This window comes from Mchenga conophoros, linkage group LG12 (genome assembly GCF_057382185.1).
Source record: "Mchenga conophoros isolate Kocher_MC1m ecotype Shallow Benthic linkage group LG12, M_conophoros_male_GT1.1, whole genome shotgun sequence".
Classification (NCBI taxonomy): Eukaryota; Metazoa; Chordata; class Actinopteri; order Cichliformes; family Cichlidae; genus Mchenga; species Mchenga conophoros.
The window spans coordinates 16,412,972-16,430,407 of NC_140537.1; the positions used below are offsets into that span (position 1 = coordinate 16,412,972).

Consider the following 17,436-nt stretch of genomic DNA (forward strand, 5'->3'; position numbering starts at 1 on the left):
CATAATGACTGTTATAAACATTATGTTTAAAAAGATCCTTATAGCCTCCTTTTATGAGTGGCTACGAAAGCCTTCAGCTGGCAGCTAAAGCTGCCGATAAAACCGATTTTCATTGTCATCCCAGTGATGTGAACACGAGCAATTAATACAACTGAGAAACTTTCGCTTATTAAAATATATATGGAAATGGGATTGAGAATAGCAATGTGTTACACTTTGACAATAATGCCTAGGAAACACTGGAAAAGCAGACAAGGCTCTCAAAATAAAGGCTAATTGGACTTTTTTCCCTTCTTATTTATTTATTTGCTTATATGTAATTTATTTCATGGTGCATACTACACCTTAATGCTTAAATAGTTTGTGTTGTGAAAGAGTTTCCAAGTAATCGCTTCAGTGAAAAAGGAAAAAGAAAGGAAAAAGAAAAAAAGTGGGCCTGCAACAGGGTTTTCGAAGTGCAATAGTGAGTCTCTGCCATTCATCACCAGTAGAGGTCTCTGGATGCAGAGCAGGGCAAAGTTAGGTCTCAGTCAGCTGTACCACATGGGGTGTCACTGTGTCACTGCTGGACGCACTCGGGACAGTGCTGTGAAAACTGGGAAACTGCTGACAAGGAAGGCCCTTCAATCGCTCTTTTCCTGCCAGAAGACCTGCTTCAGCCTCTCACATCAGAAGGAGCGCCGGTGTTTTGGGGTGGTTGCTTAAATTTTTGTGGGCTTTTTTGTTTTTTATGCCAACCTGGTTCTTGTGCGCTTTGGTTGTTCGGCAGTTTTCGAAGCGGCTTCTTACGCTTTGCGCTCCATTCAAGTTGAACTAAAACGCTCCACACGGGGCTTGCCCTGACTGAAGTTGCCAGAAAGCAGAAACGATGTTTTGCCGAAATCAAACAGCGAGAGCCACCGTTGCTCGCGGCTCTGCCCTTGAAATGGAGATACGGCGGGGGAAGTTCAGAAAGAGCGTTTTCCTGGACACATCCCAGGTAGACTCTGATTCTCCGATTCTCTTATCGCAGCCGTCTCAAACACACATACACACAGAGAGAGAGAAGAGAAATGCTCTGTTTACAACTTCGACTGATCTCACTCCCTCTACAAACCAAAATATCTGGTAGACTTTTAATCTTGCTCCGAATGCGAGAGTGTAGCCTGCTTTGCTCGGCACACACACAAAAAAACTTAATTAAATTGCACAGGAGAGCTGCTGCTGCTGCTGCGCTCACGTCTTCAAATTAAACGTCTAATTGCAGCATTTCCAAACCGCTTTACCCGACTCTAAATAAAAACTAATAATGTACCCGCAGAGACTTTAACGTGTCTCTATGGTAACTTCCTCAGCCTTGTATTGTGTAGTTTTGGTTATGATGCTTGAACCTTCAGATGCTTTTCTTTTTCTTTCATTAAATGTATTACATTATTAAATCATTACACATCTCTCTGACATTTTATCTGCAAACTTTCTCAAAGCAACTCACTTTTAATTCTTTTTAAATGTTTCACTTTTGACTGCTGGGCAATACATCCTCAACAATAAGTTGGGAACTAGGTCAAAGCTGTAGTCCTGTGTTTCCCCCCCTCAGCTGTTTGTCACTGGATTAGAACTGCAATTCTTCCTGCATGTTTTCCCTCTTCCTGCTTACAAATCGCCCATGTCAGCATCTGCTTCATATTAGCCACTGTTTGTCAGTAAAGCAGGCAGGCTTAGAAGTGACTTCCAAACTTACCTCTAATTATTTTTACTCACGATCCACTTTAATAGTGTTTGGGTGGAAGTCTTGCCTCTGTGCACCTCTCTTTGCACTCCCTTCCAGACATGCACACTTGCCTGTGAGCCCTCATTAGATTGCATGTTAATTTTAAACTGCTTTTAGTCAAAAGCACATCCTTGTTGTTTTTGGATCTGCTAAATTAAAAGTACGCTCACATATGAGATGTGTCTGCAGTTCTGGAAGCTGATGATTGGGATTTTGTTTTGCCAGACAGGAGTAAGAGAAGGGGATGTGTACGTGTGAAACAGTGTGTGTGAGCAAAGAGACGGGGAGGCCCAGATGTAAGAGGATACATAAGGAATGTTAATGGTGCAATATAGCAAACGATCAAGGCAGGGTATTGATTTGCTCTCTCCTACATCCCTGAATCTCACTTGCTTTATAACCGTGTGCAGGCATAAACATTGTCAGGCAACTGTATGTTCACCTGTTGTTTATAATTCATGTCACAAGAAAACACTACTAACCCCTGGGAGGTGAGGCACACTCCATCGTATTGATCCGCAGTCAGATTTACTCGGATCCGGCGTCTGAGGAGCCTGTATATATCATATCTGGCACACAGGCCCGCACAGGCCAGTTACACTCACTAGATGTGCAGCGGTGTTAATGTGGTTAAGTCTGTACAGCTTCACAGACAGGAGGGGATGATCTCATGTCTTGTCTGGTTTCTATCAGGTGGTGCGAGCTGAAGATCAGACATTAAATAAAAAAAGGAGCTTACAAATTGCATAAACAAACATTCTCAAAGGCACTGTTATAAGAGAGATGAGGAAATAGCACAGTCTTTTTAGTGTGCAGAGCAGGAGTTATTAACCTTATTACATAGTAATCATTAATTTGGCCAGTGTGCTTTAGTGAAGGTTAGTGTTTACCTATTTTTGTACTGTTTTGTCTATTCTTTTGGGAAATTAAACCAAAAACAGTTGAAGTACTGATAAGAAATGACTAGCAACACCAGCCTCAAAGCTAGCTTCATAAATATTCCACCTCTAATTCTCATTACTTCCCCCCGGTCTCTGTATTAGTTATTTATCAGAGTAAAGACTTCCTTTCTTTTCACAACGACAACAATGATCACTTCCTTAACTCTGTAATCTGCTTTCCACTGGTTCTCATACAAGAGTAATTTGTGTCTCTGCCTTTGTTGCCAATGCTAATGATCCTCTTTCAGGAACTTGGGACCTTCCTCTGGCTCCCTGTGTTATGGGGCTCTCTCTGTGCCACCGTGGAACCAATCTGCAGCATTTCAATGAAGCGCTGTGAAAGCACCCTGTTTTCACAGTGCCAGGGAGTATCACGTTTGTGCGAATGTGCCAGCACTTGATTCTCTTATGTAAATGTGTGCGAGCGAAGGTGGCCTGTGTCGAATTTTTCTAAGTCAGTGACATGTTATCAACAAATGAAACGCACACACCATTTATCAAATCCAGGCCCTTATATTCCATCAGATATACAGGAGTGCAATTATGAATTTGCATTGCATATTTTTTATCCTTTAAATGGCGTTAAAAAAATCCAGTGGCAGACGTTGGTGATTTCCATAAATTGTTTAAGTAGTGCAATCAGTTATGCAAATAAAATATTCAAATGTTTAAAATATTGCCAGGCGCTGCTCGACATTTAGATATATTACATCCACGGCAAGCTTTTTTTATGCTGCTTGAATGTAATTCGAGTGTCTCTACATTATCGAAACATAAAGGTCCTGGCTGGCTGTCTTGCAGTGTTCTCTCTCTGCGTCTTCTGCGGCATAGAGCCGAGGCATTCTGCTGTTTTTGTATCACAAATTGACAGGGTGATATGGCCACAAGCTGGAAGAGTGAGAAAGCGAACAAGTGATTTGTACAGATGTCCACACAGCAGCCGTCTCGTCGATCCTTTGACTGCCTGCTCAGTGGGAGCGAAGAGCACATCTGCTTTTTCACTCTGATCCACAAGGCCACCAGTGTATCTGTACACAGTCTATACACACACAAAAACACAAACACACACACTGTCTCCATCCTCACCAGCTCTGTTCTTTCAGCTGAAGCCAGCCAGGCATGCGGTGGGAGATTGGGATAGTGCAGTTATTATGGAGGTGGTGGTGGAATGTCCACTATTTCATTGCTCTGCCGTCGTGCCATGTTTAATTCAAGGATGGACCACACTGGTCCACAGCGCTGTGGCTAATACCAGCTATAAAGGGCCAGGAAGTGGTTAGGTATACGCGATGGCGCGCCCATCCACCCACACTCTTTTCTCAGCCTGCAACAGTGTATGGCAAGGTCTGGGAGTGTGCCATTTCTGTTGGGAAAAAGCTTTAACAGTTTTGGGTTGTGGTTGGCTTTGGTGTCATGCTCTCCTCCACCCTGTGTAGCCACAGGCTCTCTAAAGGAAGTATCCAAAGTGAACATAGTTGTGGCTTTAGTGAAATTTTGGATACTAACTGTCTTTGCTTATCATTTGGCCATAAAAAGAACACGTTAGTCAGCTAGAGAAAGGTTTATTTGCTTTGTTTCGTTTTTACTAATTTATGACCTTTTATCAGTCGAAACTGTTGCACCTTGGTAATATTTGATCTACTTTGGAGTTACAAACCAGTATGTTTTCTCCAGATGTTTAAACGTGTGTTTTATAGTTCACAGAGGCAGCGGCCTCCAAGTGCCGCTTCTGGTGTTTCATGTGGCCTGGCAGAAGACTGTGACCTCTTTATGTAAGCATATATCTGCCTGAGAGCACACACGAAGGGAGAGAGGTCGCGTAGATGTTGTCGGGAAAAACACTTTTTGCCAACAAAGACAAAGCACCCCAAGCCGTGCATCCGCTGAGTGAAGACTCACTTTGAAGGAATGCTGAAAGTCTCACATTCAAGGCAGGCCTGTGTACCAAAACAAAAAAACAATTGGCTTATTGCGCTGCACTGTAGCCAAAAACTAAACACTGTTCTGGGGCGTGAAATGCCTGGGAAGGGACTCAGAGGCCTGAGCTTTCTGAAGACTGGATGCACTCCGCTTTCCTGAATTCTTGAATAACTGCTTGAAGACTGCCCTACATAGAGATATGTGCGCGTGTGTGTGTGTGTGTGCGTGCATGCGCGTGTGTGTTTCACATGTGTACCCTCAGGGCTTTCTCGCATTTTTAACACTGCAGGGGTACAGGAGAGATGCCAGGGAAAAGTTTAGCCATTGTGAAACCTCTCTTCTTAAACAAAGCTTCGCCACTGGAGCTGTCTGCTGGGAGACTTTCTGGGTTTGATGTTTTAACCAGTAAATGTTTAACTTTTCTTTTCTTTTTTTTAATGGCGACGTCATTGCGGAGGACTTTTCCCACGCAGCGTCTGTGAGCTCGCACAAATTTTAAATTGTTTAATCTCGGTTTCATCGAGCCTCGGGTAAAATTCAACCAATGGCCAGCCATTGTTCCCCGTGGTAATGGCTGGACTGTTTGCCTAATGTGTTTGGTGATAGTGAGAACAAAGCTTTATTCTTCAAATAAAGTATTAAATAGATTCTAACTTCTTTCACTGTTGAACTCAACCCACGCGCCAATTTCTATTATTTTCATGCAGCAAGGCAAGGTTATGCTGTAGTTTATTATTTAACACAACGATCTGTTGTTTGGCATGAAAACTCACATCAACAATTCTTAATGTCTTAATAGTGATTTGAGTCTAATTTATTCATTTACTCAGTGAGTGAGCTATTCAAAGAAACAGCTGACAGTCGCCTCGTAGTCTAGGTGTGTCTACAAAAGCCCTTAAGCTCTTGTATTGACAGTATAATATAAACTAAATTGCCATTGCAACACTGACTCAGTTGTTTGAATTTCATCATTGCTGTGAGTCTTTACATTTGCCAAGGGGAAAAATATTGTGTTACATATAAAACAAAATGTACAGTACACCTGTTTGTTGGGGTTTCTGTGACCCACAAACATGCACGCATCATTAGACTCAGAGATACAGAATGTCCTTGTGTGCTGGCAGCACTTTCCTCACAGCCTTATCTTATCTATAAGGCCCATTGGGTGGATAAAACTTTTAATGCTTGGGTTGCAGAGATGGTTAGTCTCATGATGGTAAAAGATAAAACTACATTTCAGGGTTATTGTGGGGACTTTTCATTTTTAGGCAATCAGTGTTAGCGCACTACTTTCTTACCCTCTATTGTGGCTTTGTTACAGTATTCTAGTTCAGTGATCTACTTCCAGCTTCTTGCTGCTGTGAATGGAAAGTTAGGCTGCCTTTGTGTAAGGACATAAGTGTTCTTGTCTTGCTGTGTGGTTAGTGTCTCTATTTGGCAGCTGGTGTCAGGGTGCAGTTTAACAGCTGAGGGTCTGCTGCTTCTTATGTTGCAAGTAAACCCCACCCAAACACTGATATGCACTTTTGCACATTAAAGGGTTTTGTTGTGAACAAGGCGACAAGACCGATAGCAGAACAGGCGTGTAAAATATACATATAGGCACATAGAGGAAGTGAGTCACACTTACAGCCAGTATCTAGTTCACACATGTCTGTACATTGTGAAGTCCCTGCCTACCGTACCAACAAGTATTATGAATGAAAGCTTATGTTTTAAACTTGCTGTTAATCATTCATGTGATCATTCGGTCATCCCCTGCCTCATACGCATACACAGACACACACATACAGACAGTGACTAAGCACCAGTGTCTCTCTGAGTAAGGTCCATTGCATATTCTCCTTTGTTCACCCAGCATACGCTGTCCTGTGTAAGGCTGTCACTGGCAGTGATTCGGTTAACAGACAGACAGAGAGCTAAGTATTGGAGGCTTAATCACTGGATACTTTCCCACTCTCCCAGATGGGAAACTTCCTCCATGCATCATCAGAGCTGTCTCACTCAGTTACTACCTCAGTTAGTGAGGTGGATAAAGCTTTTGAGTCAGAGTAACCCAGACCTGTTGCCATACAAGTCCCTTCTTGTCTCCATCCTCTCGTAATATTGGGAAAGAGGGTAATGTTACAATGGAAGGATTTGTGTTCGTCCATTGTTGTGAACTAAGCTCACGTATATGTGTATGAATGGCTGCGACATGGCATTAAAGAAATATGAAATGAACTAGAATAGGCTCTGAATAAGGTAGTAGAACAGCGCTGTGTGATTTCCTCTGGATTGTATGACAGAAATGGTAAATTTAATGGAATGTAGAGCAGGTAAACCCTTTGTTCTGTATCCGTTTGCCAGTCCTTGTTCTTCTAATTCTATCATTCCTAACACCTTCTTTCTCCCAAGAGCCATATTATGTGGGCCACTCCACTGCTTTCGGGCTCAGATCCCCTGATGAAACAGGGAAATGGGTCCATTTTGACACATACTTCAGGGCTAACCCACTTTACTGATCCAGATTCTTTACTTATGGAAAGCCACAGACGATTTGGTTTATGTTCCTTTAGTCTCTGTTTTTTAAATTAAATTTTTTTTTTTTTTTATTATTCAGCCAACTTGTTCAGCCAAGCTCAAACACACTGCACAACATCATTTGACTGTTTTATGTTAGAAGTATCTTCTTCCTTCTAACACAAGACCCCCACTGAGTACAGCTTTGTTAAACATTGACAAAAAGGCACACATGCACACCCAAATTCCAACATGCGGTATCATTTACAGTCCGAGGCACTTGTCGTCAGCCCCTTTTATTACCGAGGGCTTAGAAACATGAGCGGCTTTGTCTCCATGAAGAAAAATGCCATTCTCTGACAAACATGCTGTGCTTGAAATAGAAATCTTTGTAGATGTTGGCGTTTGTATGTCGCGCTTGGAATTTGGGTTTATGAAATTATAAAACCCCCGAGGTTTGAGGTTTCCTACATCTTGTATGGCCCTAGAAGCCAAAGAGGGCAACAGTGAGGGGGAAAAAACTCGCTTTGCACGCTGTGTGGGTTCATTGCAACATTTCATATTCTAACTTTAGCCTGTAACTTCACCAGGGACAAGTCATTAACCTTCAATTCCACACATTCAATAAGGCTGAAGGATATGGGGCATGTCTATGTCAGCCCACTGTGCTACACCTTTTTCTACAGCTCTTTTTGTTCTGGTCTTGTCTTTCATTTCTTTTTCTGCACAAAGAGGCTTATAACCACCTAACATTAATATGAAATAGATAGAGTCAGGGCCTCTCTTTTATACAGGGGAACGCACAGTGAAAGGAATCAATACTGAGAAATGTTCAGAGGGGCAAGCGGGTGTGTTGTGCATGCCCGTTCCTGCACTGATCCAGGCTTTTGTTTTCATTTTGTGTAATCTCACTGAGATACAAAGTGATGTGTTCAAGGTAAATGACCGACTGCACCCTACGGTGAACGGCATGTAATAACCGATAAACTGTGGATGTTTCAGATGTAGGTATTGTGTTGCTCTTTGTACCAAATAATTTAGTGCGGCGTTGGTTCTGAATTCACAGCCGCATCTTAAATTTGTTGCAGCGCAGCCTAATGGGGAGTTCTCTGAATGTTACCGTGGAGAGGAGAGGGCAAAGGGGGCACAAGCGCCAGCGATGTTCTCTGTTTTGTTGATGCCAAGCAGGTGTTTGACTTTATGAGAGCAGATGGTTCTACTATGCATGTCTGCTTTCCCAGCATGCTGCACAGTGTACAAGTCCCTGCCAGCATGCCTGCGTCTTAATGTGTGTGTTTACTGGGCCCAGTGGCAGACGGTGCACTGTCACATATTGTAGTAAGGCTGGGTTTTTTGCTCATGTCTCAGCACTTATTTTCTGTGGTCTGTCCCTGTGTTTTTTCGTTATTGCCTACCTCAAGGAACGAAAGCAATCATTGTAGGTGTTCACTCATGCGGATTTTTGATGTTTAATTATGCATGCCGTCAGATATGAATGATACTCTGAATACCTTTGTGATTATACCATCAAATGTGAGCCGCATTTCGATGTGAAAAAGCACTTGTAGTGTCAATCATATTGCCAAAAAGATATTAGGTAGAGCAGATCGAATGCCAGTTTGCATCGTTTGACAGCAGTAAAATAGGATGGCCAATCAGGGCTTCAAAATGTCATAACAGCACAAAGGAAAAATCAGTCAAAAACTGCCTTAAAAGTATTTCACAGCATGCAGCCATCTGATACACCTTTATAGTAGTGTTCGTGGTTTTGTTGGACTTTTCTTGTATGTCACACTGAAATACACTGCAATCAATCAATCTTGTGATTAATTGTCTAGCCAGAAAATGAACTTTTCTGCTAATTACAGCTTCACAGATGCTATGATGTGCTGTTTTATGTTTCATAGTTAATTTAAGAAAATCAATTGGAGGCATTGTTTGAACAAAAGGGTAATTTGAAGAAGGCACTTAGAGTTTGAAGAATTCTTATGGAAGATTCTGCTACACTGCTCAAAAAAACAGTCAGTTAAACTTCATGGATATTGATCTGGTCAGTTAAGTAGCAGAGGGGGTTGTTAATCAGTTTCAGCTGCTTTGGTGTTATTGCAGTTAACAATGGGTGAAGTCGAACAACAATAGGGCAATCCCCAAAGCAGGAATTGTTTTACAGGTCAAGATTACTGGCATTTGTTCCTACCTCATCTTTTCATTTGACTAGTGTCAGTGTCACTACTTGTAGCATAAGGTGATACCTGGACCCTACAGAGGCTGCACACAATCCTCTAGGACAGAACATCAACATTTGTCATTGCCAGACGGTTTGCTGTGTCTCCCAGCACAATCTAAGAGCATGGAGGAGATTCCAGGAGAGACGGCAGTTGTTCTAGGAGAACTGGACAGGGCCGTAGAAGGTCTTTAACCCATCGGCGTGACTGGTGTCTGCGCCTTTGTGCCAGAAGGACCAGCATGAGCTCGGCCAGAGCTACAAAATAACCTTCAGCAGGCTACTGGTATGAATGTCTCTGACCAGACAATCAGAAACATAATTCATGAGGGTGGCCTGAGGACTAAGCATCCTTTAGTCTTCCCTGTGCTCAATGCCATAGAATACCATAATTGGCAGGTCCATCGCCGACCTCCTGTGCTTTTCACAGATGAGAGCAGATTTATCCTGAGCATATGTAGCAAATGTGAAAGGGCGTGGAGAAGCTGTGGAAAGCATCATGTCCAGCATATTTCTTTCCTTAGATTTCTGGCATGTCTTTAAATTCTGTAAGTTGAATGAACCTTTCCCTCAAATTATGTGACATCCTTTTCTTCTTAAAACATAACCCAGTTCATTTCAGTATAGATATCCGGCATGATTGTTTTCCCCATTGACATCTGATGTGCTTCTAAACAGTGTATTTGTTGAAGTTAGGTTAAATTAATACTTCACTAACTGAAGAAAAAGCGCAGTACAAAATCACCGATGTGTATAAAAAAAATTAAACCCAACATGTTGTTGGTTTTACATAAAGGGCACATTATGCATTATTATCTTTCTGTGCCTGTGTCCAAACTCAACCCTCACTGCATAATTCCCCCGAGTACAATGAGCCAGCCAGTCAGAAAACCTAAGAAATGCTAGTGGCTGCAAGATAAATCATTTGCACGGTGTCATGTGAATATGAAAGAAACATTTTTATCAAGAAGTTAATTCCAGTGCTGAAGATTATTTTTTGAATATTCTGAATCGAGGGGGGAATTTATAAACAACGAAGACCTTCAGTTCGTATAAGGTAATGCTGCCTTTCCATACCTTTTTGATTAAAATGCCACATTAGGTCCTCTCCCTCCTCGTTCCAAGCTGGCAAAAGTATTAAACCTAGCATAAAGATGCAGTGTTTGTTTGATTTGTAGTTTCCTGAATGTCTCCTCTGCAGGTGTTTAGTCTTGTATTGTTTCTGCAGATGTTTCAATTAGTGGCTCTTGCTTTGGTTTTTACCCACAAACAAACAGCGCCTTGGCATTAATCAGTGATAAAAATAAGTTTTATAGTCCAGCAGGCATGACCTCATGCCTAATAAAACTACAGGTTTTCAACCTTTTGTTTTTATAATCTTACTGTTTATATTTGGAAACATTGTCCTCTTCTTCTTCTTTTTGAACTTCTCGTGTCTGTGAAAGTCATCTTTGTCACGTCTGGTTTTAGTTGGAAACAAACAGGAGCTTTTTTTACATCCTTTTCCCTTTTTTTTGTTGTTCTTGTTTTTTTTTACTTCCCCAGATTAGAGGCTTTTAAGTGCACCACACAGACATCAAAGCTTTTTCACTTCAGGCTGTGTGTAACCATTATTTCTCTGTGAAGTACTCTGTAACTTGCACTGTTAAACAGTGTTTCCCTCGGCGGCACATCTTGCTGTTGCAGCTGCTTAATCTGCAGGGGGAGCCATTGTTCCATTTCACATTGCACAGCTGCTGAGCCGCGTCTTTCTCCTTCCCTTCACAATTTTAAATGTTCACTTTATATTCATGTTACGGTCATGAATACTAATTTTAGAAAATCATTCACATTTTTAAAAAAAAACGTAAATGAATTGCCTTGGTGTACACATCCTCCCTGAGCCACACACATGTCCTTGTATATTGCACAGCCTGCACCCCCGAGGCAAGAAATCAATTGAGATGAATTTCCTAACGAGAGAGTTCCTCTTTCACTGAGATGTCTGGTCCTTCAGAGTGATGAGATGCTGCAGTCTCCTGTGACCAGCTGAGCTAGCGTTCCTGAAAGTCAGCAATGATTCTGGGGAGCAGCCAAACTGCCGCTGAACTGCTGAACTGTCTCTCTAGTCGTCTGTATTAGAGTCTGTTTTTCTTTCACAGCTATCAGTAAAATGGGTGATACTGAGAAATAAGATCAGCCCTCCAACTAAGCACTTAAAACACTCCCTGGCCTTCTACCCTGACTTAGGCAGCCTCCTCGCCCAGATCTTGTATGCTAACCCATGGGTTCGGGTGAAGGCATCTATTACAGTATGGGATTTCCAATGAAAGAAGAATATCTGTTGCGTGATTTGCAGCCGGATGTCTGACTTTTCATCTTCAGCGTTGCACACATCACCACAACATCCCCTTTACCTAACCTTAAAGTAGAAGCTCCATCATTTGGACAGATTTCTTATTAAGTGTATCACACTTCAAGCCGATACACCTAATAACAAGCTAGGCTGTTGTTGCGATTTACAATGTCATTACACCGTCTCTGCGCCTGAGTTATGACTCTGTGGCTGTCGCCGCAGGTTTTTCATGCTCTGTAACTGAGAACTGACCTCTGGAGGGGGTTTCCTTATGAAATGTCTGGTTTCACAGCTCATCACGCACGGCTCTCATCATGTTGAGCAGCGTCTGCCTTAAACTACCCTAACACTGCCAAGTAATTGAAGTCTTGTGATAGTCCAGTCTGTTGAGTCAGATATTCTGTTTCTGTGCGCCTGTTCTTACTTTGATCAGAGCATTTTTTCCCCTCACTGTGTGCAATCACAAAATATTTTAATTTTATCTTAATGTAAAACAAAAAAAAACTTCACCTTTGTGACTCTTTGTGTTAAATGTTGGTGTACAGCAGCTGATTTGGTGGTCTGGGAGGTCTTTTATTTTCTCTGTGTGACCAAAAATCTACTTGAACGTGTGAAAAACGTTTGTAACAATCCCGTTTCATTTTAACAACAGTATTTGCGAGCATGATCAAAGGCACTTGTCTAAATTTGGAGACCATTTTTGTTACAACTTGTTTATATCTATTTATGTCTAGATGTGCATTTGTGTATGTAAGCGTGGGTTGCTGTCTGTGTCCCTGTGTGTAATTTAAGCGAGTGGGAGTCGTGGTGGAGTTCAGATTTCAGATTTGGTTTTGATGATAGTCAGACTTCTTTGTTGTGGTTTGGGGCACGGCTGCCTGAGGCCCTCGTGTGGTTCCCTGCCCTGTTCTGCCGCCACACTGTGCCTCAGACCAAAGACAGCATTTAACTTTTTACACATATCGATTTACATAAAGAAATAATCCAGTTACTCATTAATGCTGATTAGAAGTTTAACATTACATTTGTTTGAAAATCACCAGTATGATTATTTTCTTTACACTCTTTTTTTTTTTTTATCTCCCTAATATTATTTTATATTTATGGATTGCTGGTCTAAACAATAGGAATACTCTGTGTTCAGATTTGTGGGATCTGCCGATGATGTTTTATTACAACATGTCTTTCTGCTTTTTGACATTTGAAAACATTTGATAAAGGATAGTTACTGAATTTTGGAAAATGTGACATTGTTGCTATTTAACAGACTCTCCCTTTGGACTCCAAGTGAAATTATTTGAGCAATCAGGCTTAACTGGTAAATCTGTTGATTAAAAACCTGTCTGATACACAGAATGCTACGTTTCCTGTGCCTGTAGTTTCCAAATTACTGTTGCAGAGAGGAAAGCATGCTAACATGCCATATTTGCTGATCATTTTGACCAAATGATGCGAAAGCAAAAGTGAAGGGACAGTGAAGGTGATAAAATTTAAAAAATGTGTATGAAAGTCTAAAATAAGGGTAAAAGGTCACTCCTGGGTGAAACCTGGGTGTTTTGAATTGTGCCACCAAACCCAGCCCTTTCTGTCATTTATGCATGTGGAAGGTTTTTAAAGATTAAAACAATAATAAATCCGTCTTTAAGCCAAAGTACTTTTTTTTCCAACGTATACATGCACACTGCCGTTTTGCATTGTTATGTTTTTCTAACATAACAAAGTGTCTCCAGTATGTCTGTCCAACACAATAACATCAACCTCTTGTTTCTTTTCTTTCTCGCTAAATTGAAAAGCACCTCTGACTTCAGATTTACAGATGGGTGTCATGTTAAAGTGGAGAAAAAGACTTGTCCAAGTTGCACAGTTAAATTCTAAAAGAACAGCCCCACCATTGTTGTTTCGGCTAGATTCATGTATGCTAACCCAAGCAGTTGTGTCCCGAGCAGTTGCAGTGCTGACGGACAGTTTCTGTATATTATACAGCCAAGCGCCCAATAAAACCAGTTTGTGTTACATGTTGATGTCTCTCTGCTGTCAGACAGCCGAACAAGTAAAAAACAGTGGCTGAACCATGCCCATTAAAACACCTGTTAACTAGCTCTCACCTACTGCCATTTTCCAAGCTGCTGCTCTTTTATTCTAAATCCTGATTTGAATCCTGTTTGCCAAGTCACCACTCACTAAAGTTAAAAACAACAGCTGTGCTGTGGTTTTGACTATATTTACACAATATGTTGGAAGCGACAGAATCTTTCATTCAGGTCTGTTTCCTCTGTGGTCATCTGAACATGCTGCTGCTGTGCTCTGTCACTCACAGACGTGAAGCTGAACGGACCGTGGGCAGCAGCACTTCTGCTGGAATTAGAACTACAGACAGTGAAACAGCCTGTTTGGAGCAGAGCTAAAATCAGGTTTATTATAGGCCTGGCAGAATGAAGGATCTGTCTGGTATCCTGAGCTGAAACTTGAAGTGCACATTGTGGAGATATGTGGGGCAATCTTATAACTTGTTAAAGCAGGTATAACAGCTTTTCATCCATCCATCTTTCGGAATTGTTTTTCCAACGTGAGGTAAGAGGCTGGGCACATTCTGGACAGGCTGCTGGTCCATCACAGGGCACAGGGCAGGTATAATATTTCCTGTTTAATGTTGTTTGGCAGAGCACCACCAGGTCACTCTGTGCTTTGACTCCAGTGTGTTTTCCTCCAGCCGATTAGGTGTACAGACAGGAAGTTTTCCATATTCCTCCACACTTCCTTTCAGGAACAACAGAGGCACCGGGTATTGTCTTTAGAGAGGTTCAACCCTCTGTGATTCTATTATGCAAGGTTCAGTGTGTGTGTGTGTGTGTGTGTGTGTGTGTGTGTGTGTGTGTGTGTGTGTGTGTGTGTGTGTGTGTGTGTGTGTGTGTGTGTCTTCTCTGTTTTCATTAAACCTCAGAGTTGGTGAGGGATTAACTGGTTGTGTAATACATTGGCTCCCTCATAGCAGCCAATTAGCACATCTGGCCCTGCTTCAGTCAGAAGAACAGTCACTGCTAATGCAACAGTCAATCAGGTAACTGCTATTTAACATCGCAAAATCGGTCAGGCCCAAAGGTGTCAGGCTTCTACACATCCCTCTAATCAGCTGTCTCTGGCTAGCTGAGTTTGCCCTATTCTCAGTGGCTTCGGGCCAAGATGCAGTGTTTGAGCTGGTTAAACCGCCTGTCAGTATGCCCTGTCATTGAGATAATAGCTGTTTTCTGTCTGTTTTTGTTCAGCCTCTAGGCATTTGTCATAATATGTAAGTCTTTGTGGTTTACTGCAGGGAGATTTACCTGCAGCCAGTTCTGCCTCGGGGAACTGCTGCTGTTGTAATGGAGCTTAAGGACAAACTAAATAGATTAAGTGATATTGGAGTAGTTTATATATTTTATATTGATTTTATCTTTTGTTGTTTGTTCATTCTTTAAAAAAAACATAAAGATAAGATAAGCTGACTTATTAAGTTTGTTTCAGCCCAGGTTAGTACAGTAGTACAGAGTTCAGCATATTTCTGAGGTCTTGTTGGATTAACATTTTTCCATTTCAGCAGCATGCCAGGTCACCTTTCACAGAGGATCGGCTGCATGTGATTTTAGATTCTGAGTGATTTATGTATCCAGTCAGACGCACACACGCTCACACAAAGAGATGCCAAAAAGCACCTCTTTGCATTTTAACTCAACTATTTCTTTTTCCACCCCCGGAACAATAAATCTCCTGTCTTACTGCATATGTTGGTATCTGCAGCAGATTAGCCGGCTGATTTGAACTCTAAGGGTGGAGGCTTTTCTTGGGGAAATGACCTGGCTTACTGCTGGCGCCCCTGGCTCTGCCTCTTTGAGGTGAAAGGGCTTAATCAGCGCTTTTGTTTTCACTGTTTGCATGTGTTCACAAGTTTAGGAGACATGCTCCAGGGTGATGGAGTTCCATATGGACATGTGTGTAGAGAAGAGTCATCCCAAATATCTTGTAAAACTGAGGAATGTGGTGGGAAAACATCCTGTCACTATGTCATGTAACTTTGTTTTAAGGGGTGATCTGACTAATGATGAATCCTTTCTGGTGACCTCTGACTCACCTCAGTGTTAAAGAGCAGAAGAATTTGTGTCCTTTTAATTAATGTGTCTGAGTGAGTAAGTAGCCTGCAACGTAACGCCGGTTTCCTGTTGAGGGGTCGGCTTGTGGTTTGCTCAGCACAAGGAAGTTTACACGCATCACAACAGCGCGGGCATGAGCGCACTGGAGAGGAGACTGGGGTGACTTTTGTTTTTTCTTCCACACCGTATTTTGTGTGGAGCAGATTCCGATTGACTGTAAACAGTTTTTCCCAGACATAAACGCAACCATCAGGGGAATTTGTGGCTGAAAGTCACATGGAGTGAAACTTTGGGATTCTCTCTGTTGAGAACACAGGAAACTGCAGCCAGCTGTGATCTTTGGAAAGGAGACCGACTTCTGGCGTGGAAAGAAGCGCTTTATTTTCAAAGTAGGGAATATTCTCGCTTTGATAAGGACCCCCACACGCAAAAAAAATGACTTGAAGAACCAAAAATATTTGTTGGATATTTTAAGAATTTCCTGGAGAGTTAACAGTTGTCCACTGATACATGAAAGGTTTGCGCAGTCTGTTTTCAAAGCAGGTCTTTTTGAACTGTGCTCACGCGTGTGACCCTGATCTATGTATATTGAGCGACTCTTTTGGGATACGTGATATTTTTTTTAAAAAGTTAATCGTACAAAATGAGTCAAATATGAGTATTTCCACTGTTTAAATGTTTCCTGAAGCACCTCTTCTTGAATTAAGCCGGTTTTCTGTGATATTTCGGTGTACATTCCCACTCTTACTCCACTCTGACACTGTAATTCTCCATTTATTATCAGGCTATTAAGATGAACAAATCTCTCCGCCCCGCTGTGCTTGCGTGCTGGTGCGGTATTTGCTTTATGTTTGTGTTTGCTTTATGGGCGTGAGTTCTGCTTTGGCAGTCTCTCTCTCTCTCTCTCCTCCGTTTCTTATTTTTTAAGAGTTATTATCAACACCAGAGGCGCGTCGTAGGGGTTAATTTAGCGCCGAGTTGGGCAGCGTGAGGGCGCACACAGTGGAGTAGTTGTGCCTATCATTCCCGCAGAGGCGATGCCCTTTTGTGGAAAGGTCTCTTGTCAAAGAGGACAGACGGCGTTCACAGTCGGGACACAGAGACACAAAGAGAACAATTGCATTTTAAAAGCCTCCATTCTTTTCCAGCTGCCGCTGGGTGTTGACTGTGGGTGTTTGAGAGGATCGTTGTCGCCCGGAGAGAAAAAGTACAGAAGAAGAATACGCGCCGTGAACGAGTTGGGGGGATTTTATGGACAGGGTTGCTACAGTGCAGTCGATGCTGTCATGCACTCCACCTCTTGTCTGCTTTCCCGGTCCTACTAGGCTTGTTTTGGATGCGGAGAGGAACTTTTACGCGTTGTTTTACGCACTGATTTCTTTCTTAATCATTGACGACTGAACAGGACACTGCCATAATGAACTCAGTGTCCCCGGTTCCTGCGGGGTAGGGGTCTGAACTCAACAACTTCAAAAGGAAGTCAATCTTTTCGTTACCTGCCTAAAGGATGCCAGTTGATAAGCACGCAAACATGGAGGAAAAACTGTGGATACTGGAAGATCTCAATATGATGTACATTCGTCAGATTGCGCTCAGTTTGCAGGTAAAAGAGCAGATTTAATTTTGTTATGGGCAATCGC

The 17,436-nt window shown here is 42.1% G+C and overlaps 1 protein-coding gene across 3 annotated transcripts in view; it reads left to right on the top strand.

Annotated features, from left to right (window-relative positions):
- The first annotated feature begins 545 nt into the window (after positions 1 to 545).
- The window catches only part of rtkna (rhotekin a), a 53,552-nt gene continuing 36,661 nt past the window's right edge, over positions 546 to 17,436 (top strand). For 2 of the 3 annotated variants that reach the window (XM_085294057.1, XM_085294058.1), the window contains exon 1: positions 546 to 979. In XM_085294057.1, coding sequence (XP_085150183.1) covers positions 869 to 979 — 111 coding nt within the window. In that variant the 5' untranslated portion in view covers positions 546 to 868. Of the gene's footprint in view, positions 980 to 15,939; positions 17,400 to 17,436 lie in introns of those variants that run through there. The other variant, XM_085294059.1, reaches the window with a different exon arrangement.